General features: G+C 45.0%; 1 protein-coding gene across 12 annotated transcripts in view; it reads left to right on the forward strand.

Annotated features, from left to right (window-relative positions):
- LOC105484537 (calcium voltage-gated channel subunit alpha1 E) overlaps positions 1–25,686 on the forward strand; it is a 492,953-nt gene that overhangs the window by 160,865 nt on the left and 306,402 nt on the right. For all 12 annotated transcript variants that reach the window (XM_071076614.1, XM_071076570.1, XM_071076587.1 and 9 more), the window contains one exon: positions 6,294–6,559. In XM_071076614.1, coding sequence (XP_070932715.1) covers positions 6,294–6,559 — 266 coding nt within the window. The remainder of the gene's footprint in view (positions 1–6,293; positions 6,560–25,686) is intronic.

The raw sequence follows: 25,686 nt of genomic DNA on the forward strand, positions 1-25,686 counted from the left end.
TTTATCTCTGAGCTCCAGAATCCCTGAGAACAATGTGTGGCACATTGAAGGGGATTAATGAGTATTTGTTAAATGGGTTTATAAATTCATGAATAAGTAAACAAACACACAGCTCTCTCAGGTATCATGGCCTTTGGGTCTCCAGACACTGGTCTCTACCATTTTTTTTTCCTTTTGTCCTCCATTCCTCTTTCTGACCTGATCTCAGGCACTTACATGTCTGTGCTCCTCTGTCCATCCCCCGCACAACAGAGTGTGTTCATCCCTGGCTGCACTTCTGAAGTTGGCTTTCAGAAACAGAGTCTGTAGACATGCAGTGTTTCCAGTGTGTTACCGTGGTCACAGCTACTAAAGGTGAAATATACATAACAAGTACTTACGTAGCATTTACTTATTGTGTGCCAGGTACTGATCTAAAAGCTTTATGCATATTAACTAACTTAATTTTCATAACAGCCCAGTGGAGCAGAATGGTATGTATTCTTAGCAGTTAAACCCTCTAGGAGACTCTCTGGTTCAAGGTCATGCCTTACCTCTCTAAAGCTCAAGATCCTGCTTATAACTTGACTCTCGAGCAAGGAAAATATTATTTTGACATGCAGTATGTTAATAATGGTCACATATTGCAAAGAATCCTGTCCTTATTATTAGGAGATCCAGATCTGCTATTTCCTAGCTCTGTGCACTGGGACAAGTCCCTGACCCTCTGGGTGTCAGATAACAGGATGTGCTTCACAGTCCTTCCACAAAGATGCAATGAGAAAACATTACAGTTGGCACCCAGGAAGTGATGGGTTGTCATAAATGAATGGTTTTTAAAACATTTTAAAGCCTACTTTGCTGACCTGTGGTTAGCTGATCGCATGTTGGAGTGTAGGGCTTAGGTTTGAGAGATGCTGATTCTAGGGATGGACATTACATAAGGATGTGAAGTTATGTTTTCACCCAAGAAAGGGCTGTGAGGTATTGTGAAAGCCACCAGACTCCCAAGATGTCTGCATTGCCATAATGCTCCTCTGCTCCACTATGCATTTGCACATGGTCTCCTGCCAACTTTTTTCTTAAGAACCCACTCCCAAATCCTCTCTGCATTATGTTCCTTAGAGCACTGCTTTGCATAAGAGTCTATTTCTTGGAAAAGCTCAACGGAGGAAAAATAGAACAAAAGGGGCTCTGATAACTTAAGCATAAGCTATCTGAGTGTAACTGGCAGGGTGGGGGAAGATGAAGGAGCAGGCCTGGTGGGAGGGGCACAGGCCTTTTGGATGAAGCCCACATTCACAGACTTCTCAGTGATGGCTGAAAAATCTCTTATGAAGATGGCCTAAGGCCTGACAGATCTGGGAAGAGCTTAAGAATGAGGGTAATAGGCCAACTGCTTCTCCAACTTTGCCACTCATGTCCATCTGTCTTAGTACAAACTCCCACAGGCTGTATGGTCTGGGGCAGTGTGGACACCTTGTTTTCTGCCTTTTCCAGAAGAGGCTGGAGGGACTACCGATCAGTCCCCTGCACTCTTGATTGCAGCTCGATCATACACTGCAGTAGAGGGGCTCCAGGTTAAATGCTTTGAAATGAAAGAGTCTTCATAGGCTTTATAAACTAGGAAAGTTTTCCACTTGCTTCCTTAGCTCCTGTCGGGTTTCCACTTTGCAGGTCACTGCTTTCAGAAAAACATGGAGCATTTGGTAACCCCATCTTAACTTGGGAGGGTGTGTGTGGGACTGTACTTTCCAAGTACTGTGAGATGGGCTGGCTGCATTGTGGTGAAATTTAGGACCTCAACAAAGTCCCATAGGGGAGTAGAGGGCTGTTGACAAGAGGTCAGAGCCTAGGAATGTCTAGGCTCTGAGGCATGGTGCATGGGGTGCTGGGCTGTCAAGCACTTGTGCTCACAGTGACATCTCACAGAGACCAGTAGATGGTGCTCTGACAACAGGAAAATACAGTTACTGTCCCTCTGAGGCTGGAAAGGGATTTTTAGATGGTCTTCAAACTGGTTTCCAATCAGAGTTATGACTAATTGCTGATTTTTCCACATTTCCATTTGTGGATCCTTAATAGGATAGTGGAACTGGGGGCACTGGAAGAAGAATGCCCACCACATTCCCATATGAAGAGCATGACTGCAATATTCTGGTCATGAACTTTTTCTGAGGATCCTCCTGGATCTTGAGGGCATGGTGCCAGGAACACTTGGCCTTTGATCAAATTCAATTTGAGGATGGTAAGCATAGCATTTCCATAGGCTTAGTGTCATTGCATAGTTCCTTTTTCTTGATGAACAATTTAGAATTACACTATTGCTGCCCTGAAGGACAGCACGGGTTTTAGAAAGAGCCACAAATTGGAAATCAGATGTGTTAGAAGTCCACATGCTGCCTCTTATCAGATGTGGGCAAACGGTTTAACATTGCTGAAACTCTGCTGCTTTGTCTGTCAAGGGTCATGATGCATGTGTTGCCAGGCTCACCTCAGGAGTTTGGAGTAAGGGTCAGCTGTGGGGCTTATGTAAACTGAAAACTATTAAACGCATATATTATTCAGTCATTAAAATTGTAGCCACTGGCGGGGCATGATGGCTCATGCTATCACTTTGGGAGGCTGAGGCAGGTGAACTGCTTGAGCCTAAGAGTTCCATACCAGCTGGGGCAACATAGTGAGACCATCGTCTCTATAAAAAAATAAAACCAACAACTGTAGCTGCCTTGGGGGCTGGTAGAATGGGGGATTAGAGAGTATGAAACCAGTATAGAACTTCATAGATCTCAAAGCTCTCAAAAGCTATGACAGCCAGGTGGGGGTGGAAGATGAGAGTCCGTCTTCCTGCTAGCACTGCTGCCCTTAGGCCAAGTCTCTTCCCAAAGCCATTTATGCCATTATGTTTGCCCCTTTCGTTTTGACTGCATGAATTATCCATGAATTTGACTCCAAGAATTATCCCTTTTAACTCACTTACATAGGTGCTGAAACTCCCTAAGGTATTCTACATTATTCCTACCTATGCATTTACGATTCCTGTCTCCTTGGAAGGCAGGTATCAACTCCAGTGTGTTGTCGCATTTGCACATGTAATATCCCATCTTGAGTATTCTAGGCCTCTAAAGAATTGCAGCAGCCACAGAGAACACAGGACATGGAATACTGGATCTCTGCTGACATCTGATAACATTGAAGACACAAGTCAGGGATCTCTGATGTTCCAAGAACTACGTCTGGGAGGTAAAAGGCTAGTGAGCCCTGCTTACTCTGGGCATTAACAAAAAGGTATGCCACCCGCCAGCCTGCTGAGGCACAACCACAAAGGAAAGGGGTGAGGTGACAGCATGAGAGTGAAGTTTGTGAAGCTTTCTGGCCTGTGAGGCTATACAATTTAGTATAATCTAGTGTACATGATTTATGTCATCACCCATCTTGTTCATTATTGTATCCTCAGTGCCTAAAACAGTACCTGGCACGTGGAAGGTACTCAAAAATACTTCTCTAATGATTTGAATGAATTTTGTGCTATGGATTATGGTACTGTCTGAAAGCAGCGACATGCATTTAATAATTTTTGAAAGTCGTTTTTCTAACCCTATGTAGTTTACAGGGATACCAAGATAGCCACTTGGAACTAGTTCTAAGTGACTGGCTGATGCGACTTCATGGTTCACAGCACCACCCTCCCTCCGTTTCACATCTGACTAGGTATTCAGACAGAAGAGGACCCTCTGATTAAAGCAGGAGGAAGGACAGAGTAAGGCAGTAATGTGAAATCAAAATAACAATTAGAGCTGACTCATTTTGAATAGTAATTTCACCTGAAATGGACTCCCCTGAATCAAAAGGTCAAACGCCTTCCCCAAGGGCAGCAGGCTGGACATGTTGAGACAATTCCTTTGGATTTCCAGTACTCAGAATTTTCCTTCACACACACACACAGGCGCAGACACTCACATACATTCTCACACAATAGACACATGTCAGTGCTCACATGGCCTTGCCCACACACACACATACTCGTAGGAACACACGTGCCATGCACTCAGACATCACCTCTCAACAGTTAATCTCACTTCATAGGGGTGAAGCCATACTCACCCATGGTTTCCAACCTCTGGGCTTTGGTTAGTGTCTTTGTTTCCTTCCTCAGCCCCTCCTTTCCTTCTTTCCTTCCATTGTTCAGGTTGGGAGTATGTGGAGAGGACTATGTGTTGAGCCAAGGCAGGAAAACGCAGAGGACGGTGTGCCCCAGCTAGTGTGGACATGGGAGGGGACGGCTGGTCCCTGTCCTCAGTTCAAACCGCCAGTCACCTGTGGGGAAGGGCTTGGCGGCTAAACAGGAGCTCTTTCCCTAGGGCTTGGAGTCCACCTTTCCCACCTCTGCAGCTCAGATACCAATTCTATTTTTTTTCCCTACATTAATGGGGTGGGTTTGAGAAAGGCCGTGGAGCTTATTTGGGAGTAAAGGATAGGGGGCTGGAGGATCCTTTTGATTATTCGCATTTCGAGAAGGGTAGTTTTAGCCCATAACTCACCCTGGAGGGCCCTTCCAGGAGAGGTGGGGCAGGGCTCTCCTACAGCGGAACCAGGAGGCCGCCCCGTGAGGGCAGAAGCTCCCGCTAGGAGCCAGCACCAACAGCAGAGTGTGGAACCCCCAGAGGTCCTAGCCTTCCCCACGGGGCCTCCCAGATGCTAAGTGGGGAGATGGGGAGAGGGTGTTGCCCAATCCTTGGAAATCCTTGGCAGTGTTCGTGGAGCATGGGAGGTGCGGAGGAGCGGCGACGCTGCCATGGCGCTAGGCGCGCAAAGGCCCCGACTCCTCACTAGGGCGGCGGCGGGCCTGTGGCAACGCGCCAAGCACCGAACAGGGCACAGCACTGGGGACACCTCTCTGCAGGGACCCAAGGCGCGCGTGCGTGTGCGCCTCACGCCAGGCCCTGGCTCTCTTGCGGAGACTCCGCCGCGTCGCCTGCTGCGCCTGCCTCTCTCTTCTCGGCATTACTTGGGGGAAAGGGGACTCTTCACTGGACCTTTGCAGAGGTGGCTGCTACCTTTTGGCCACATAAATCAAGAAGGCAAGCCAGCCTCACCTCCCAGGAACCTCCAGCCTTCCGGCTGCGTCCCCGCCCCTCCCGCCTCACCAGCTCCTCCCCCGCTTCTCCCGGCGCTCGCGCGCGCCTCGCTGCGCCTCTGCGCTCCGCTCGCTCTCCCCTGCCTCGCCTCCCCCCTCTCCTTCCGCATCTTCTCTAGTGCTCCGCCGAGGGCGCTGCCTGGGTGGAAGAGGAAGACCCAGCCGTTAGTGAGGAAGTTCGGTCTGTGGACAAGTGTGGTGCCAGGCCGCCGCGAGGCTCGGCTGCAACCTGTTCCTCGCCCGCCGGTGCTCGCCGCCCGCCCGCTCGCGCTCCCGCCCTCTCGGCGGCGCAGCCGCGGATCGCTGTTGCATGCTGATCCGGGGAGGCGGCGGTGGCGAGCGCTCCAGGCGGATGCTGGCACTCAGGCTTCGCTGCTCTCTGGATGCTGCTCAACTTCTAGCCCAAGCGCAGGAGCTTTGAAGTCATTTGTCCCTCTTCGCTTGGATCGACTTCTTATTTTGAGATTTTGGGCATTGCGGTTTACGCAGGAACCTCAGTATCGCTCTCCCCACCTCCCTCCCTCTTTCTCCAACCTTTGGATGCGTCTCTGCTGGCAGATATAAAGACCCAAGTCTTCGCGGTGGAATTTCTTAGATGGACTCGTGGGGACTGGCGTTATAAAGCATGTCACCGTAACCCCGTCCTCGTCTTTATTTTTTTCAAAAAAGTTCTTTTGTTTTCAATTTCCCCTCCTTCCCACCCCTTCCCCCAACCAATAAATCACCAAACTGTTACCTAGCGGGCCGGTGCCTGCCTCTCTCCCTGAACTAGGTGGTGCGTCTGCCAGAAGAGGAGCTATGTTTGAAGAGCAGCCTACTCCACCCCTCTCCTCTCTGGTCCCTGAACACCACCACACACTGGCATTTTGAAAAAAATATTTTCCTCCAGGAACTGAGCACCCCCAAGCCCTACCCCCCGTTTTTTTTTTTTTTTTTTTTTTTTTTTTTTCCTTCTTGAGGAATGGAGCTTCGCAGAGGTTGCGTTTAGATTCAACAGTTCACAGCGGCGGGCTGCTGCTGCCGCCTCTCCGAAGAGCTCGCGGAGCTCCCCAGAGGTGGTGGTCCCGGTGCCTGTCTGGATGCGGCTCTGAGTCTCCGTGTGTCTTTCTGCTTGTTGCTGTGTGCGGGTGTTCGGCCGCGATCACCTTTGTGTGTCTTCTGTCTGTTTAAACTTCAGGATGGCTCGCTTCGGGGAGGCGGTGGTCGCCAGGCCGGGGTCCGGCGATGGAGACTCGGACCAGAGCAGGAACCGGCAAGGAACCCCCGTGCCGGCCTCGGGGCAGGCGGCCGCCTACAAGCAGACGAAAGCGCAGAGGGCGCGGACTATGGCTTTGTACAACCCCATTCCCGTCCGGCAGAACTGTTTCACCGTCAACAGATCCCTGTTCATCTTCGGAGAAGATAACATTGTCAGGAAATATGCCAAGAAGCTCATCGATTGGCCATATCCTTTCTTGCCCACCATAACTCCCTCTCTCTCTTTGCATTTCTTTGGGTGAAGGGGGGTACCTAGCATGGAATGTATCCCCCCACCCCCTTCCTGGTGCCAATTTGCCCCTTTGCTGAAGCGCACTCTTCAGTGCATCTAAGGGGCAAGCTTGGTGCTGTGGAGACCGGTTTGGGCACTAGTGTTTTTCAAGGTAAGACTTTTGGTTTTTTATTTTTCCTATGTGGAAATCTCTAGTGTCCCTGGGTGCGTCCCTTCTGGGCTGGGCTTTGTCTGATTCCCAGCCTTCTCCCCACCCCTACTCCTTCACATGCCGCCCTCTACATAGATTGGGTTGCCCCAATGCTTCCTTTCATAATCAATTCTCATTTTCCTTTCTTTAAGCCAGCCACTCTGTCCATATCCCCACCAGCCAGGAGACACTGCACTGTCTTCCTGTATGGAAGTCAAGGCTCCATGAGGAGATTTATCAGTTCAGAACCTCCCAGGGCCAAAACCTTGTATACAGATAGACAGATGAATAAATAAAACAGGCTTTTGGCTGGGGACTCAGCTAACTCTGGGGACTTAAGTTCCACTGAAAGTGGCATGAATGAGTGTCTGTCAGGGGAGGTGATCTCTGTTGCCACAGCTCAAACAGCTCAAACTTGGAGTTCTCCTCTCAGCCAAGGAGGAGCAGCTCATCAGGCCCGTCCTTTCCTTGGTCCTTGGTTGGGTACTCTTGCTTCTTAGTGCTTGACCCAGCTGGTTGCTCTCCCAGTGTCCAGGATCCAGGTGGATCTCCTGGGCCTGAATTCATCCGCTGAGGCCAGAGGTGCGCATGCAGCCTCTCTCTCCGTAGCTCCAAAGGAACTGCTCTCCCCAAAGCTCTGGTGGGGGCCATCTGTGATGGTGGTGGTGTCAGAGTGAACAGACATGGAAGGAGCTTCTTTGCAGGTTTAATCAAGTGCACCAAATGCAGGCTGCTGATTAGGCAGCTGGCTGCCTTGTTCTTCACTAAGGATTGGACGCCTGGCAAGGCCATTAGGAATTGGGGGTGATGAGGTAGTGAAGGGGATTAGTGGGAGGCAAGCTAGTGGTCTGGTGTTAAATATGGGGATGGGGTTGGACACATGGGACTTTGGGAGGGAGATTTGGGAGGGCTGCACCTGCAAAGAAGGCCCCCTTTTTTTCTCCCCTATTCTCCCTCTTTCCCACCCCCACCATCCAGGTGTGCAGCAGTGAGGCAGCTGGAGCTGACTTGGGTCTCTAGTATTAGCCAGACACGCGGCTCACTTCCCACAGGGCCTGGGCATCTCCCTACTCCCCCAACCCCAGCCTCTGGCCTTCCCCTCCTTCTCTAGTTCCCTGCCTCAGCAGCTCCATGATTGGCTGGCGCGTGGTGCTTCTAGGCAGCATCCCTCATTAGAAACGAAGGAGCATCTCTAAGCAGATATTCTTCCTGCTGCTGTTCGCATCCTCCCACAGCCACCCCTGGCTGGGCTTCTCCCTCTCTCGAGACTCCTCTCTGCACCCCTCTCCCCTGTTCCACTCCCACAGAGTGATCCTGGGCCATCTATTGCCTGAGTTAAATGTATCTAGCTAGGGAGAAGGTTTCTGGCGGGGGAGGGGTCGGGTCCCTGCAGTCACGCCTGCCGGTGCGCTGCACAAAGCGGACAGATCTCATTGTGTTGTGTGCTGCGGCTGCAAATATTCCTCTAGGCAGTCTACGGATTTCCCAGCTGGGCCCTGCTTTCTCACTTGGCTTCTACAGTTCTCTAAATCTTCCTATCCACCAGGTGCTGCTTTGCTGTGCCCCTCTCTTAGGGACGTGTTTACTCAGGCGCCCTCCCGTTTCTTTGCGGTAGACAAAGCCGCCCAACCGCCTCGCGGGTGGCAAAGTGTGCCAGCAGCCATCGTTGGCACCTCGGACAGCGCCGCTGAAACTCCCGGTGGCCCGGGGCTCCCCAGTTATCCGGGTTCAGCACCTCGAGGTACTTCCGGACGGGCCCAGGCTTGGGGCTGAGAAACCAGGCACGTTTCCTACACCACGCGGTCATCTTTTTTCACGTTTTCTCTTCCGCTGCAAAGACACCGCCTTTCCACCAGGCGTTGCGAGCGCGCAAGGTGCGGCTGTGAGTTTTACTCCTCCCTTTCCTTGTCTTTGGCCAAAATGGACCAAAGAGAGTCAAACGGGAGACTCTCAGACTCTCGAGGGAGTTGATTTCAGCATCATGCTCAGTGCCTTGGCCCCAAGCCCTGTCCCAATGGTCTCTTCTGTCTGCATAGTTGGCAATTTCACAGTGGTTCTACAGCATGTAGGCTGTGGTAACAGTGTTCAGAGAACATCTGCTAAGGTGTTTAGTGGAGCCCTGTTGGAAAATGTAAAATATACCATGTACAATGTAGTTGACTAATATATTCCTTCTGGTGGTGACCACGTGGAAACATTGGGCTTCCGTGGGAAACGCACCTAAATTCCTAGTCTCACCTTCCTTTCCTTTCTAAACATCCAACTTCCCAAATAATCTTGCTTTGTCTTACTGGGAGTCAGTCTGGGTAGTGGTTGCCCATAAAGTTTTGGAGCTAGGCTGCCTGGGTTCAAATCCTATTTCCTTCACCAGCTCTGTGACCTTGAAAAGTTATTTCATTACTCTGTGACTCAGTCTTCTTATCTGTTAAATGAAGATAATAATACTGGGAGAATTAAATGAGTTAATATATATCACGTGCCTAAAGCATTATCTATTTACCCAGTAAACACTAGTTGTTATTATTAATGATGTCTTTCAGAAATTTCAGCATGCTTGAAGTGGGGAGAGGTCTTAGTTCAGGTGAAGTCTTCTAGATTCTTGCCTCTCAGAGCGCGGAACTGCATCCACATCACCTGGGAACTTGCTAAAAATTCAGAATCCTCCACTTCAATCCTGCTGAATCAGAATCTGCATTGTAATAAGATCCCTGTGTGATTAATATGCTCATTAAAGTTTAGGAAGTACTTCTTTGCTCTTTGTAAGTGCCAGAGTTTTTAAAAATTTTTTTAAGAAGGGAAGGTTGTTCAGTTGTTCAGAAAGCATGTCAAGACCTGCTTTCATATTGACATATGCACATTTAGCATGCTTGAGGATTTTGTTTGTATTACAACACCTTTTGGGATTTACATTTTCATTGCCTGCAGAAAGTCGCTGTAGGACAAGGGGTATAATGTACACTTCTATGTGCCACATTAGTGGTCTCATCGTGCTGTGCGTTACTGGTCTTTAATCATGTTTGTCTGAAGAGATTGGTTAAATAAAAGGAGTGGTTTAATTTATGCTTCTAGGATCACCCTGACTTGGAGGGGGAGGGTAACCTTATCCAGTTATTAATAGGGGAGGTCTAGTTCTTATGGGAAGAAATGCTCAAGATAACCCAGATTTGGCATGAAAGATGGTGGCAAGTCAACAGCCTACTCTGAATGTGTTTCATTTTTCTTGGAAGCTACATCTGCATAGGGAGATAATTTTATTTTCTTATGGCACTTTCCTCTGCAGTGGATACCATACTCTTTTTAAAAATGCTAATGTGGTTTAAAATGTGATGTTACATTCTATATGATTCCTCCTTTTCTTTTTTGCTCATCTAATAGATCTTCTCTGGCAGTGGGCTGTTCTGGGTGCCCTTCCATGTTCACTGTGCTTCACGCTTACCAGCTCTCACTCTGTCATGCCCAGGGCCAGTTACCCTGTGGGCATACAGCGCCTCTCATGTGGTTTGCAGGATGACCCTCACTTGTTTGAACTTTTCCAGGTCACGGGTATGAAGGGAAGACGTAATGTGTCTGGCTTGGAGACTCTATGCCAGAGTTGGGCAATAGGATATGCCCCCCACACCTCCATCACCTTGGTTGTCTCAGCAGGGGAGCACATGTTTTGTGTGGAAATGAATATGGCTTACAGTGGGAAGGTCAAATATGTTTGCAGCCCTGAGATATTGAAGCTCATCACAATGAACCTGTGGACATTCATCCATGATTTCTTATTGTAGAGAATTTCATTGTATCCCCAAAGCACTCTGGCTATAGATCAGAGGTTGTATGCTTTATTTTTATGAGTCTCCCATTATAAAATGTCCATTTATTTTGGAGGATTTTGGTGAGGATTACCAAAAGTTTTAGTTCTTTTTTTTTTTTTTTTTGAGACGGCGTTTCTCACTGTTGCCCAGGCTGGAGTGCAGTGGTGCCGTCTCGGCTCACTGCAAGCTCCGCCTCCTGGGTTTACTTTCGACATTCTCCTGCCTCAGCCTCCTGAGTAGCTGGGACTACAGGCGCCCACCACCACGCCCAGCTATTTTTTTTGTATTTTTAGTAGAGACGGGGTTTCACTGTGTTGACCAGGATGGTCTTGAGTTTTAGTTCTTAAATTTCCCATTTTGGTATCTTCTTTTCTTCTGCTTTTGTTGTCTATAAATATACAGCACATTGCAGGATAGTAGACTGAGGTCCTGGTAAGAATTTCAGGTTTGATGTAATTCTAGTGAATCATGAGGCAAGATGCCTTGATTAGGGAAGACGATGGCAGCTAACAAGGATGAAATCTGTAATTATATCCTATGATCAGATAATGCAGAAAGACTTCATATCTTCTGTGTACCTGTGCACAGATGCAGATGTTGAAACAGATAGTGACTGCAGCTGCTACTGGAGCTGTAGGAGAAAGGTCTTCATTTTCTGAGCATCCCAGGACAATCTCTGAATTGCCTGTTGGCTTTGCTTTTGATATGAAGTGTGGGTAATGTTTCATCTGGAAACCAGGCCATGACTTGTTGTGGGGACCATTTGTAATTGGGATGCAGCCTGGAAAATGAGTTGGAGTGAAGGAGTTTGACAGAAATGAAATGACTTAGGATAGGGACAAAAATATCCTCAATGTGATAGTTTTGTCTGTTGGTTTGCATGTCATTATTTCTCCACTTCCCTCCACTTGCTGTTTCTGCAATAGGCGCAACGCATGCTATGAATTAAAGAAGGAAGAGGACAGTAACGAGAACAGGCCTGCTTTTTCTTCTTCTGAAACATCGAGACTCTGAAATTATTAGCTCCATCCAAAATTACTTATCTCTTTATAGCATTGCTGTACAAAATGTAGGTGTTTTTCCCCCTCAAACTCTGCTGCTTTCCCCCTTCTTTACAGGAACATCTGGTTTCTTTCAATCTTCATATTCTTAGTGAAAATAAAACTGAGTGAAGCTTTGCTGAGCTCTCAGAACTCTTGCAAACCTTTGACTCCATATGTTTGATGAGCAGGTCAACCGCCTCCCTTACGTCATACACAGGGCTGCCTGGAAAGCTACAGCTCACCAGACACCAAAGCCCAGATGTGCGATCCAGTCCATCAGTGGTGACTCTGCTGATCTTATTTTGCTTATCACCGACCACAAAGACATAAAAGAGGAAACCTGAATGCAACTCTAATTAATATCCTTTTATTCAAGGAAAGAGAGAGAGAGAGACCAGGTCTTTACTTTCTCTTTCTGCCCATCTTTTCATCTTTCTATATTTCTGCCTCTCTCATTTTTAGGTTCAGCCTTTGTGAATAATTCATTATATGTGTGGGTTTTTCCTAGGATTTTCAGAAAAGGAAGGTTATTTGTCTTCCTCTTGGATAGGATTATTAAGGTCTCTCACAGAGGGCCAACTTCAGAAATCTACTTTTTCTCTAAGACCTTTGTTTTTTGCAGTGGGACTGTCACACAACAAAAACGAAGCTGGGGAGAGATCTTGTAACCTGCTTTTTCTTGTCATTTGTATGATGACTGCCTCCTATCCAGCCCTGTTACATATGAGTGCCCCCAAAATATGCAACTACTAGCCTTTTCTACTCAGAGGCCATGGGTAAGTGGAAGGTACGTGTCACTCTGAATCCTCTCATCATCTTGGGTTTTCACGCTGATAAATGCTGAACGACTCAGCCAAGGAACAGTCCTCTGTAACCATTTCTTTTCAAATTCCAGTGTGAATTTTTGTAGGAATTACAGGGAGCAGGGGTAGTTATGGGGACCAGACATGGAAATTAGTGTCTAATATTCCGCCACCACTACCACCACCACGACGTGGCTTCTAAAGCAGTCCCTTCCAAAGAGGGATAGAAACATGTTAGTTTTCCCAAGCCTTCTAAACATGCACAGAGAGGACGCATGTGTGGGTTCACCCATCAGTCATGTTTCCAGCATCAATCTTAATTAAGGACAGAAGGTACAGCACAAAGTTTTTAGACTCCCCCAACCTCGTGGTTTCTTAGTGTTAAGCTTATTGCAGGGAGATGTTTATGCTGTATCTTTGCTCACTGAGTACCCCAAATATGTTTCCTTATAAACCTTGATGAGCCCCAGTGTCCTCATCTCTGGAAAGCAGGGAGCAGCTCGAAGATGTGTTTTTATAAGGTGAAGATGGGCTAGATTAAGGGGAACAGCAGTGAATGACTTTAAAATGTGTCAGTTATCCAAGACATCCTCCCTGCCGCCTCCCAGAGCAGTGGGTACTTCTTAGGAGCTTCCTTTATTGTATTTTGAGCTCCCAATTTGTAGGACTAAATAGTTCCACCCTTAATCCTCTTACTTATTAAAAAAAAAAAAAAAAAAAAAAGGAGCCTCAAATAGACCCATTTGTAAAGCAGTAGTTAATCCCAGAAGCAGGTGGGTGGGGCTTGGGAATGATATGCCCAGCCAGGCTCCAGCCACGCTCCAGCCACGTGAGGCTTCAGAGAGAGGCCCTGCCTGGCACCTGTGCCAAGTGTGGTTTTTTTGCCTGTGGGTGGTTGATTCGAATCACTGTTGCAACTCTGCATAATCTTGAGGCTATATTTTTTTGTGTGTGCTGCATTAGGTCTTTTTCTGCATTTTTGCTGCATTTGGGCTGCATCGATTCTCTTCATCTCGGGAGAATTTAGAAAACTTCTTTCAGATATATGCCTGAGCTTTCCAAAGACTTGTGTCATTAAAGGGGGGTGTCATCTTTCTTCCCTTTGGGGGAGGGATAAAAAGGATGTAGCTGGACGGTGAGTAGCAGGCTAGAAGGGAAAGGAAGAAATGCTCTGGTGTAGATCATGGATGGAGCCTTGATGATGCTCAGTCTGTGGCATCATTGCTGAGATGCAGGACATTGTGCATGGCCTTCTGGATCCAGAGCAGAGGCTCTGGAAACCAGCAGTAGGAGGAAAACTAATTCTCTCAAGTCTTTCTCGGCCTTCAGCTTAGCTGTAGGTTGGAAGTTTTTCAAACTTTCTGTGCCTCTTTCTCAATTTCCACACCATTGTCTCATGGGACTGGTCAGAGCCAAAAAGCATGAAATGGATTTTCAACAGTCACTCACTAACGTCTTGGCAATCTCCAGCTGTGTTCTCCTGGGAACTGTTTTGCTGCTTTTCTGTCAGTGACCATTCCTTTCAGCAGGTGATTTCCATCAACATCAAGGCTAATTCCTAATTTAGTTCCTTTGTGTTGAAGTCAGACATAGGCAGTCTGCCTGTTTCATCTATACTGCTGGCTGTCAACCTGTGTCTCAGAATCACCTGAAGGACTTGTTAAAATACAGATTACTACCCCCTACTTCCAGAGTTTCTGGTTCAGTAGGTCTGAAATAGGGCTGGAGAATTTTTGTTTGTTGCAAGTTCCCAGGTGATATTGAGGCTGCTGGTCTTGGACATCATGCTTTGAGAACCATTGCTATACGTGATTTTGTTATCTGCCTGGCAATGCCTTTCTAGCAGTATTACAAATTGCTGATGCATTTCCTCATCCCAAATTTCTCTCATTTACCAGCTAAAGCCCTGCTGCTAACAAAAGCTTATGCTTTGGGTTTGGGTAGTGAGGAGGCTTTAAGATTTCTCTAACAAAATGCTGATGACCTTGAGAACAGGGACATATTAGGCAAAATATATGCCATTATCATCTTTGAGTTAGTTTATCTTGTTCTTTCAGGACTTATCACTGAGAGCAGGCTCTTCTGAGAAGGGACATGCCCCCATTTAATTCCAGCACCTAGCACATGCTGGCACATGGTGAGCATTCTGTAAACTTTTGTTGGATGATTTATACCCAGATTGGCTACTATTGAGTTAACAAGCATCAACAAAGTGCCTTGGGTTGCCCTGATCAGGACCTGTAAGACCAGGTGTGGCCCTAGCGAGAGGACAGGAGGTTGCCAGAAGGTGGTGTGAGGGCAGTGGATGGCTGGGAGGGGAGTGAAGGGTCATCACATGGGAATTGGGAGGCTGTAAAATACAAGATTTAGCTACTTCATAATTTTCCTCAGGATTCTTTCAGTTTCTGTATTGCTTAATGCGGGCTTTCTCACTGTAAAAACAAACAAGCAAACAAAAAACTAGGGTATTTGTTATATGGCATTTGTTACATGGAACCCTTTATTAATTGGTGTATAGTATAGTGACAATTGAGATTGTAATGGTGACCCCCTAGGTATCACAGAATGTTGGAGTGCTTTCTGAATATTGCCAATGAAGCATTCATTGCATTATATCCAACACAGTTCCAATGGTATGTGTACTTCATTGTATTTTGAGCCTTGTGTGATTTATAATTCATATTGATTATATAAGTAGCTCATTATCACTTTTTTTTTTTGTTAAATTAACCAAAGTGTTCTTCTCCAGCTATACCAGATGACAGAGGAATTAGTATGTTGTTCTAGAAATCAGCCCTTTTAGTTCTAGAAATATTATAGGACCTGGAGGTGAATCATGGTGCAATTGTCATGTATCAGGTGATAGTAAGAACAAAGTCATTATTTCAAAAATGGACTAATAGCTCAGCAGGCCTTAGATTTACTGGGGAAGTTCCCCAGCTGGTAAGCTGGTATTGCATCTAACTGGGTTTGTTTGTTTCTGTAGGCTAACATTGAAAATAAACCACCAAGATTTCCAAGAGACCTTTCATAAGCATGTCAGCAAGAGGTTGTCAGATGATACCTTCCCCAACTTGACTCTGAGTTATCCAACTTTTGTGCCTTGGGCTTATTTTCCTGCTCTTTTTTACTCCCACTTCTCTCATCCTTGAAGGTCAGGAGATGTTGAGCTCTAAAATGATTCAGTTGTAGGGTGATGGTCTTTAGGTTCTTAAGGGTCAGTGTGAAACTCTGTGGAACTTTAGAGTATGACCTGAATAAGTATCTGAGTAGTGACCCGAGTTAAGTGTCTAGATGGCATCTAGATGACTCTTTTTGGAGTGTTGGGACCATTAAGTCCCATCGTCTCTAGTATGGTGTTTATTCATTTGCTTTCTATATTGGGATCACAAATCCTACTGACATCTGGTTGACCTGTCTCTCCTGAAAAATACACATACAATTTTGCATTCAATTTTAGAGGTCTATGAATCACAATTTAAAAACATCTATCCTATTAAAAAATTCCCACAATTTGGGATGTTAGGATGCTGGGCTATCAGGAGTAGTGATTCTCAACCAAATATCAAAGGTTTTATAAGCAAGTATGACAGGAACTTTATATAAAGGAGCTAGAAAGATATGGTTGCACTGGGCTGTCAGCCAGGCTACTGTGAAAGAACACAAACATTCTAACCAAAGGGCATGAATTCAATACAGAAACTCTTTCTACATCACTGTGAAAGATGACTGTCAAGCTGGAATACTTCCAGTGTCAGGGTGCTCTTCTGTTATTAAAAAACTTAAGATATAGGAAGTGGAAATATTCCTCCTTATAGCTTCCATCTGTTCTTTCCCCTCCTGTTTTTTGTTTTGTAAAGGAGTATAGACTCAATCTACTTCCTTTCACTTGATGATCCTGTGACATTGAACAGCACTGTTGGTGGACTTTTGGTGATGATAGACATGGCTCTTGGCACATGTGGCCCTTAAGGGCTTGATATGTGGCTAACGTGACTGAGAACTAAATTTTAAATTTTACTGACTTAATTTTAGTTAAGTTAAATTTAAATAGCCACATATGGCTAGTGGCTACTGTACAGGATGGCACAGGCAGAGGGGATGCATGATGAGTCAGAAAGCTTAAGCTTCCCTTTGGTTCTGTCATTCGTTAGCTTTGTAACTGGGCAGGGTCTCCTTGGCTTGGTGTGCAGTGCTTCTCAGGAGCCACCCTGCACATTGCCCCAGCTTTCCTTGACCACCGTAATCACTGTCTCTCCAGCTGCTTCAGTGGCTCTTCCAGGCCTCCATGCCTTTGCACTTGCTGCTCTTCCACCTGGAATGAGTCTGGCTTTAAGATTATACTCAGAGGTCACTTCCTGTGTGAAGCTTTCCTTGATTTCTCTTGGCCGAATAAGACCAGCTTCCTCCTTTGGGCTCTCATAGGGCGCCTTACTTATTACTTTGTTGTAACATATACCACATAATTTTAGTATTTGTTTAAAATCTCTGCAAGGGTGGGGGACATTATCTAATTACCATATAATAAGGCAGTGCTTATTAACATCAGCATTTAACACATTAGTTTGAATTAAAATACTTTTTAAATTTTTTTTTTTTTTTTTTTAAAGAAGTGGCATTCTGTTTCTGACTTGAGGTAGTCAGCTAAAATCTCTGGACGTTTTAATATGAATTGATGACGGAGTTAGATTTATCTTACTCTGTTCTCATTCAGTTTAATTTTTGAATCTAGATTCAGAACTCTGTGTTTATATCAAGTACATTTTATCTCCTTGCTTTTGCTCCAACGGTTTATCCTGTAGAGATCCTTTTCAACTGAGAACAAGGAACTAAGATTCATTGAGCATCTACCAAATTTCAGGCTCTACTTCAAACAAGTGTATTATCCACATTTTAAATATGGGGAAGCTGAGGCTAAAGAAGATTAAATCGCTTGCCCAAGGTCACCAACAGTGAGCTTGAACCAAGTGGTCCGAATCCAAAGTTGAAGTGATTTCTACACCGCACTGTCTATGGACTCTGGTGTTTCATGGGTGAGCTCCCCACCCTGAGTGCTACGTCATCTGCAGATTTATAAGCAAATACTTAATGTTTTCATTCGAGTAATTGATAAAAATATATTTAGAATCAGGGACCCCCTTTCTGCTTATCATCAGTGTATCAGTCAGTGTGCGCTGACTGTTCAGCTTTTCTCAAGTATTCTGAACTGTGCTTTAGCCTACTGACATTTCTGTATTTTGTCTGTAAAAATATTGTGTGTGATATTCTTGTCACATGCTTTACTGAAATGAGTACACACTTTCATGACTGCTTCATGTCTATTTTAAACAGGATGTAGCATCTTGGTTTCTCCAAAGTCCACCTTAGGTATCATTTTCAGAGACTCAGACAATATTTTATTTCTTTCTTAGACAATAAAAGTGTTGTGTCCTAGATCTCAGGAGTTGAAAGGATATTAGATGTCATCTAGTCCAATGCCAGTTGATGAAAGCTTCACTTTAGAGTTCAGGATTTACCAGTCTCTGCATGGAAACATTAGGGTATTAGGGTGTCGTTATTAAAAACATGACCTCTGGATTCAAATCTCAGTATCACCTCTGCCACTTCATAGCTGTGTGCCTCAGGCAACCTGCTTACCCTTGCGGTGCCTTGGACTTTTCAAATGTAAAACAGAGATAGTAATTTGCTTCTGGGGTGTATCATAGGATTTTTGTGAAGGTCAGATGAGATAATACATGCAAAGTGCTTAGAACCATGTTTGGCAAATAGTAAGCTGTGAATAAATCTTGGTTATTAGTATATGGTTAATTTCAGATACATAAACATTAAACTTCTGCAGCTCTGTTTTCTCTTTCCAACAATGCTGTCCTACTTCCTCCTGGCTCTTACAAGTTTCTAACCTGAGTGCTGCCAGATAATGTTTACGTGACCTTGCATTGGTCTCATTACCTCCCTGAGCCTCAGTGTCTTCAGATGTGAGGTGGAGGTCACTTTCCCTGCTTTGCCTACCTTATAAGACTGTTGCGAGGTTAGCATTGGCTAATGTTAACCCTTTGCAAACATATTAGGTATTAGTACTAGTGTTAATGTTGATAGAGTTTATAAATATATAACACTTATTGAACATTTACTATGTGCCAGATTACTGTGCTAAGTGCTGCCCATGAATTATTGCATTGATTCTTCACGACGATCCTACAGAGATAGGCATTATTGTTTTCTGTCTTTCATAGTTAGAAGGATTAAGATGTGGAGAGGTTAATTCATTTCCCTGGGATCGCCCAGTAAGAGCTGGAGGCCTGGATCAGAGCTGGTGCTCTTAATCACTGAAGCTAAATAGTCTTTCCACAAGCCTTTTTTTCTTCCTTATCAAAGTTATTGGGTTTACATTTTTAAAAATAAAATGTAAAATATCTACATCAAAACCTGTTTCCTTTATATGTTTCTAATGCTGATTTTATACCAATATTGTACCTAAGGACACATTTGGATTTACAACCAGAAAAAATATCTTCAGGAGCAATAGTGATGCAGAATTTTCCCAGCAAGCTTTTGATAAAAACAGATAGGATATTTAAAATGATCTATAACCTTAAACAAACTCACTTGGTTTTGTCTTTGTTTGAACAAAAATGATAGCAAAAAATTTCAGATGGCTTGATGGATGGTATGTAGAAGGATCCCCTTTAGATCCTTGGTATCTGGGCAGATTTTCCTCCTGGCGGTTGCCAGCTTCCTGGCTAAATACTTCCTGTCTGCTTAGGTTTCTTGGGTATTTAGGGCCTCTATGTTTGTTCTATCGGATAAGAGAGAAAAGATTGGAATTCGTGAACTGTGGAGGAAGCTTCTGAAAGGGTTAGGGTGCTGTGGGGGGAAGGGGAAACCTCCATTGCTTGGGACTCTTGGAAATTTGCCTAATGAGCTTGGTGAAGGTCCTCTGCTATGGTTATTAGGGGCATTTTACCTGTGGGAAATGTTTACTGGTATGGACACGAATGGAGAATTAGGATGCACCACTTGGCTTCTGGAAACCAGACAGAACACTCAAAAGAAATTAAGGAGTGGGCCTAAAAAGTTAAAGGAACTGCCTCTCCTTTCTGCTAACTTTGGATTGTTTTTGCATGGAAATTTGTATTTGTGAAATAACTGAGCCATATGGATGCACAAGGATGCATGTGTTCTTCTAGTCTGTTGATATGAGGAGCAGTTGAAGGGTGTGGGCTTGTCTGGAGGTGGGGTGAGTAGGTGGATGTGGTAACATGAGGAGGGAGCAGGTCTGGGGAATATGGGCCTATGTCAATCCGAGGATCTGGGCATTTTGGCAAGAGCACCCTCCCTTCTCATAGAGAGGTATTTATTTATTTTTGAGATCACCATCTGCCCCACCACCTCCCCCCACCTGAAGTTCTTTGGATAAGGATGTTACATCTCTGGGTAACCTCTTTCCCTGGCGATGATTAAAGAGTAACAAATGCCCACTCAGAAAGACTGTACAGGCTCAGAAAGACTGAGCTCATTTCTGTCACAAACATCAGTAGACAGGCTCAGGAGAGCAAAGCAAAGGAATAGATTCTAGGAAATTAGAACTTCTAATAGCTTTCTATACTTCCACTGTGAAAAAGGCTGGGTGCAGAACACCCTGCATAATCATATGCCTTACTATTTCTCTTTTTCTCTTACCTTCGTGTCTTTTTAGTCATATAATTTTGCCACCATTCTATAGGGACCCCCCCCTCCAGGCCTGGAGAGCTTTCTGTTCCTCTATATGCATCCCTGAGAATGGATGGAGGAAACTAACCTTTAATGAATGCCTATTGTATGACAGGCACTCTACAGTGTGCTCTAGAGGAGTATATCATTTCATCCAACCCCGTGTGAAATGGATATTGTTCTCATTTTATAGATGATTAGCCTAAGGTCACACATAGATGTGGTCTGACTGGTGCCACTGGCTGCTCTCTTTCAATTGTTTCATTCTGCCTTGGGTTAGACCAGAAGACCAGCAGCTGCTCTTCCCTAACAGAGTATCTTTTTAGGATGACACTGTGAACTACTTGCATGTATCTGCAGCATCATTGGATATGAGGCTAACTCATGAAGGAGTGAAGGATCAGTAGATGGGAGAAGAGCAACGATCTCTTTCCCATCATTGTGGTCATCATGAAATGGACCTGAGACAACCTGCCCTGAGTCACTGGAATGCGAACTTGAGTCAGAACCTAAGATCTTTGCTATTTTGTCTTTTCCCCCACAAAACTCCACTGCCACAGTTCCTTTATCACTCTGCAGAGCGCGTTTGGTTTGGAAATGCCAGTTCCCCTTTCAATATTAGCATGGTAAGTCCATTTTCTTTTTTCCAGTTCTCAAAGAAGTCTACCCTCAGTCCTTTCTGTTCTGGGGTACCCACAGTATGAGTCATAGTGTGGAGGTGGCAGCTTTCATGACCTTCTCTTGCAATTTTACATACTGAATGCAGCTTTTTAAGGAAATGAGGGTTGGGGTATAGAGAAACTGCAGAAAGACTCTTATATCCTGATACAGAATATAGAAAAGGCTCATAGTAGGTTTGTGGAAAAGCTGCCCTTTTCCACAGTGGTTCACCCCCAGGCCACCATTGTGAGGATTCTAGCTTTTCATTAACTCTATTGGAGAAGCTGCTAGCCAATCCAACTGGTCATGGAGTTCCTATGCTTGACAATTTAGAAGTATTTCCATGGATTCTAGACCCTTTCAAGATGTCCCTGGCTGTGCCAGGATTTCCATTTTGAATGTTATTGTGGGATCTCCTCATTAGTAATTTCACCAAAAATGGCTTCTGTCAGTTGTAATCATGTATGCTCGCTCTTTCTCCTCCATTTCCCTTCCCATCATGTTCCTCATTAGCATCACAGAATACTAGAATATTAGATTTATAGAGAATAAAGTGAAACTTGAATCAAACTCACACTTATCTGTAAGAAAACTGAAGGCCACAGAGGTTAAATGACTTGCCACAAGTCTCTCAATAAGTGGCAGAGCAGAGACTAGAACCCAGGGCCCCTGACCAAGTGCCAGCATGCTTTTGTCACATTTTCTCTTCTTTCCTCTGTACCCTTTCTGTGCTCGATAATCTTCCCTCTAGCCCCTTCTTTCTCTTCTGGGGCTTCCTCATCCTTAGCAAGTATATGTTTTTGGTGTTTGGGGCATAGGAGGCTGGATATAAGGATCATGACTAATAAGAAAGGACTTACGTAAGAAAAAATAGGAATGGACAAGAGAAAGATATTCATAGAGGTGAAGCCAACCAGCAGAGATCCAGTGAGAATCAGATACAGCGACTCAGAAAAATGGTTAATGTTCTTCTTTCCCAAATATGTTGCTGGAGAACTTTGTGAAATGATAATATAAAACTCAGTAGGCAGTGGACTTCTACCTAGTGTAAAACCAAGAGCAGACCTCAGCGGATGGGAGAATAGATGGATGCTTAGGTAAGCACTCATCTCAGAATGGTTGCTGGGCTCTTCAGTAGCCCTAAAAAAGGCAGGCTATCCAGTCTCTGCCTTAAGAGGTAGCTCTTTGAGAACAATTGAGTACTCCTGGGAAGGAGGAAGCAGCTCAAATAAAAAGATCCTTAGATCCCTTTCTTTTAGAATTCTCAGTTGGAGCTAAGAGACCAGGGAATTTTGTTTGATTATTCTGATTATTCTGTGTATAATAGTTTTCCAAGCTTTTCAGGGCATAAGGCTGAGAGTCCAGAGAGGTTTCTAGTCCTGGTTCTAGAAAAATCTCACTCCTTTCCTGGTCTCAGTATCTACATCTGTAAAATGAGCGTGTTGGAATAGTTACTAAGACTCTAAGGTGCCTTTCAGTTCCCACTATAGTGCCTCTGGGATTCTAGTTTCCATCATTGTTCTCTCAGCTGATTGGAGGACACCATTAACTTTCTTGGTCTCCAGCATTCAAAGCCTGGCTGCACATTAGAATCAGCCTGGGAACTTCTAGAAATGCTGATACCTGGACTGCAACCAAGACAAATTAAATCCAAATTTCTGGAGATAGGATACCTGTATTCTTAATTTTGAAAAGCTTTCCAGGTGATTCTACTGTCCAGCCATGGCTGAGATCCACTGATCTTCTAGACTGAGAGGAGCCAATTACCTGACTTCCTTCTGTTTCTTTTGAGTGTACTTTGATCATGTCTTGGCTGCTCCCTCTCAGTTTTCTTGCAGGCTATGGTGAAATAGCAGGAGCCCCCTGGGTATCTTGAAATTTAGCCTGAGAGAGTGGGGTGATTAATTCTTATGTTTCACTGCATTGACAAAGCCATTCACCTGTGGCTGCTTCCTACATACCTCCAGCTGCACAGGTAACAGCCTTCTGTAACGAGGGGGATGGACCAGACATCGTGAACGGAGATCTAGTTGAGGAGGCCATTTGAGGCTGAAGGACGGAGTAAGGCTCACCAACGAGGCACTTGAGCAAGTGACTAAAAGTTGTTGACCTTGCTTCCTACCTGATTGATTCACCCTTATGCATATGAGGGTTGATCCAGCATGACTACCATCAAATACAGGAGTCACCTCCATAACGTCCTTGACAGTCCCCTGGGGATGTGGAACTCACAACAAGTGCTGTGCTGAAACTGGCTTGTCCCAGCTCTTGAGTGTCCTCTCTGCGTGTCTCTTCCAGACTCCGTGTTCAGTGATGTCAAGATGGTAGCTTGAAATTGGCCATGGAGAGAGTATTTATACTCCAGAAATTTGCAGATGTTACACATGGGGGCTTTCCCCCCAGTGTTAAACATCTATTAGCACAATACTTAGTTTTCTACTTAAGAAGTAGTCCATTCACTTGTGGAACAGTGGAAGTTCTTCTCTTCATTGCTCCAGATCTGTCTTCGGATGGGTACTCTGCATGTTGGATCTTAGTCTTTGCCTCCAGAATAACTTAAAAAACATCTGAGCCCCTTCAAGCTAGCCCTTCAGATATTTGAAAGCAGCTGTGATGTATTTCTCAAGTCTTCCCTTTCCAAGCTGAGTATCCCTAGTTCCTTCAACATTATCTCACGTGGTTTGCAGGCTCGGTAGGTGTCTTTGAATGCCAGGGCTCAGTTGCAGAGTTTTCAGAGGAAAACAAACATTCTCCTACAGGTGATCTATGGACTCTTTCACAAAAGGCTTTTCATTTTTCTTATGCTGTCTCAGTTCCATGATGCTGGTGTTGATATGAAGTGGGGTGTAGTCTTGGGTGGGGTTACTGATTGCACCTCATAGTCATCTTCCCTGAAATGCACGTTGCTGCCAGAACTCTTGATGGGCTCCAATTCATCAGAGTGTCATCAAAACACAAATTCTCATTTCTGAAACAGGTAATTTTCCCACTGCTGTTTTGTTTTCTTCCAGAGGCTTTTAATGCTCCCCTTTTCTTTTTTCCCTTTTCTGTAGCATTCAATCATTTGTCTGCTGTTCACCAAAACTGTGTGTTGAATGACAGCATTTTGAGTCCAGGATCCAGTCACACACAAAACAAATGAATTTGTTAAGACTTATCCAGCTGTCTGTAACTGCAAGGGGCATGGCAGTGGGAGGAGGGAGGGAGCCAGTACTGTTTTATTTTCTCAGAACCAGCACTCCCCATCCTTTGGGAATCAGGGCCCAGATGAGTCTGGAACTGACCTGAATGTTGGTTCACCAAAGTAGCAATCATGTGCGCTTCCTTTCAGTCATTTTATCCAGAGGGCAGGGTCCTGGGAGTCAGATGGGAGCTATTTGGTCTAAAGTAATGAGAATTTGGACTTGGCTTCACAGCCAGCATTACATGGGTAATGCTTAGGATCTTTTGTTTTGAGTAACTGAGTCCATTGACCTCCATGAGAGAGCAGCAGGATTGTATTGGCAAACAAAAGGCCTTTTGGGGAGTTCTCTGCCTCTTTGTTATGTTCTCAATATTGCTTTATTTGTCTTTCATTCATTAGGTTTTAAGTCTTTAGGAGTAGGTGTGATGGCATTTCCATCTTCTTGACAGCAGGAAGGGGGAAGAGAGAGAGAGAGGGATTAAGAAGGAGAGAGGTGTGTGTCTGTTCAGGACTGCCTGTCAGATGGTGAATTTGAACAGAGGCAGCTGTTGTCATGGCGATGGCAGGTTGCATCCCACCACCATGGAAACCAAAGTTAAAAAACTGATGTTAAGGCTGGAAGTCACATGATGCAGTTTTGTTTTGTTTTGTTTTAAAAAAAGAAAAGGGGTTTGGTTTTTTAGTCTTTTTTTTTTTTTTTTTAAGATGAGGTTGGGTGGTGAGAAAAATTACACTAAGGAAAGCAATGAGATGATGACATGGGACAGTATGGAGTAGGCAGAGCCTTCTTCCATGTTTTTCTGCTTGTTGACAGTGCATGTCTCCTGCCATGGTTAGAGAGGGGAGGGGAGGGATATGCAGGGTGGACTTCCAGGTTTGCAGCCAGAGTTGTGTACTGCTAACTATCACATGGAGAAACACAGGGGTTTAGCCCTCTTGCCCTTTGGAGGTGAAGTGTGGTTCACCTTCTGTTGATCAGCCCAGAACAGACACAGGAAACTTAAAAGTATGGACTACCCAAATAGGAAGGTGGTCCATATATTGATAAATGTGGAAGGTTAACATTTATTTTCAGAGAATTGAAAAGTTCATCTATAGTTCCTCAGAATCTCCAGGAATAGTTCTGTCTGTTTATTGCCTTTTCTGGGCTGGTCTCTTTTGGGCTGCCATGTCCTGCCAGGGCAGCCATAAGAGTGAGTGCAAAGAAGTCCAGAAGGAGCCCTGGGCTAAGACTCCTTGCACCATAGCTTATCTCTTAACCTGGGCCCTCTCACCTGAGCAGGGTGGGGCAGCTTGCTGAGAGGCATTAGAAAGCCCTCTTGGCTCTCCATCTTTTTTTTTTTTTTAATTATACTTTAAGTTCTAGGGTACATGTGCATAACGTGCAGGTTTGTTACATATGTATACTTGTGCCATGTGGGTGTGCTGCACCCATCAACTCATCAGCACCCATCAACTCGTCGTTTACATCAGGTACAACTCCCAATGCAATCCTTCCCCCCTCCCCCCTCCCCATCATAGGCCCCGGTGTGTGATGTTCCCCTTCCCGAGTCCAAGTGATCTCATTGTTCAGTTCCCACCTATGAGTGAGAACATGCGGTGTTTGGTTTTCTGTTCTTGCGATAGTTTGCTGAGAATGATGGTTTCCAGCTGCATCCATGTCCCTACAAAGGACACAAACTCATCCTTTT

This window comes from Macaca nemestrina, chromosome 1, assembly GCF_043159975.1.
Source record: "Macaca nemestrina isolate mMacNem1 chromosome 1, mMacNem.hap1, whole genome shotgun sequence".
NCBI lineage: Eukaryota > Metazoa > Chordata > Mammalia > Primates > Cercopithecidae > Macaca > Macaca nemestrina.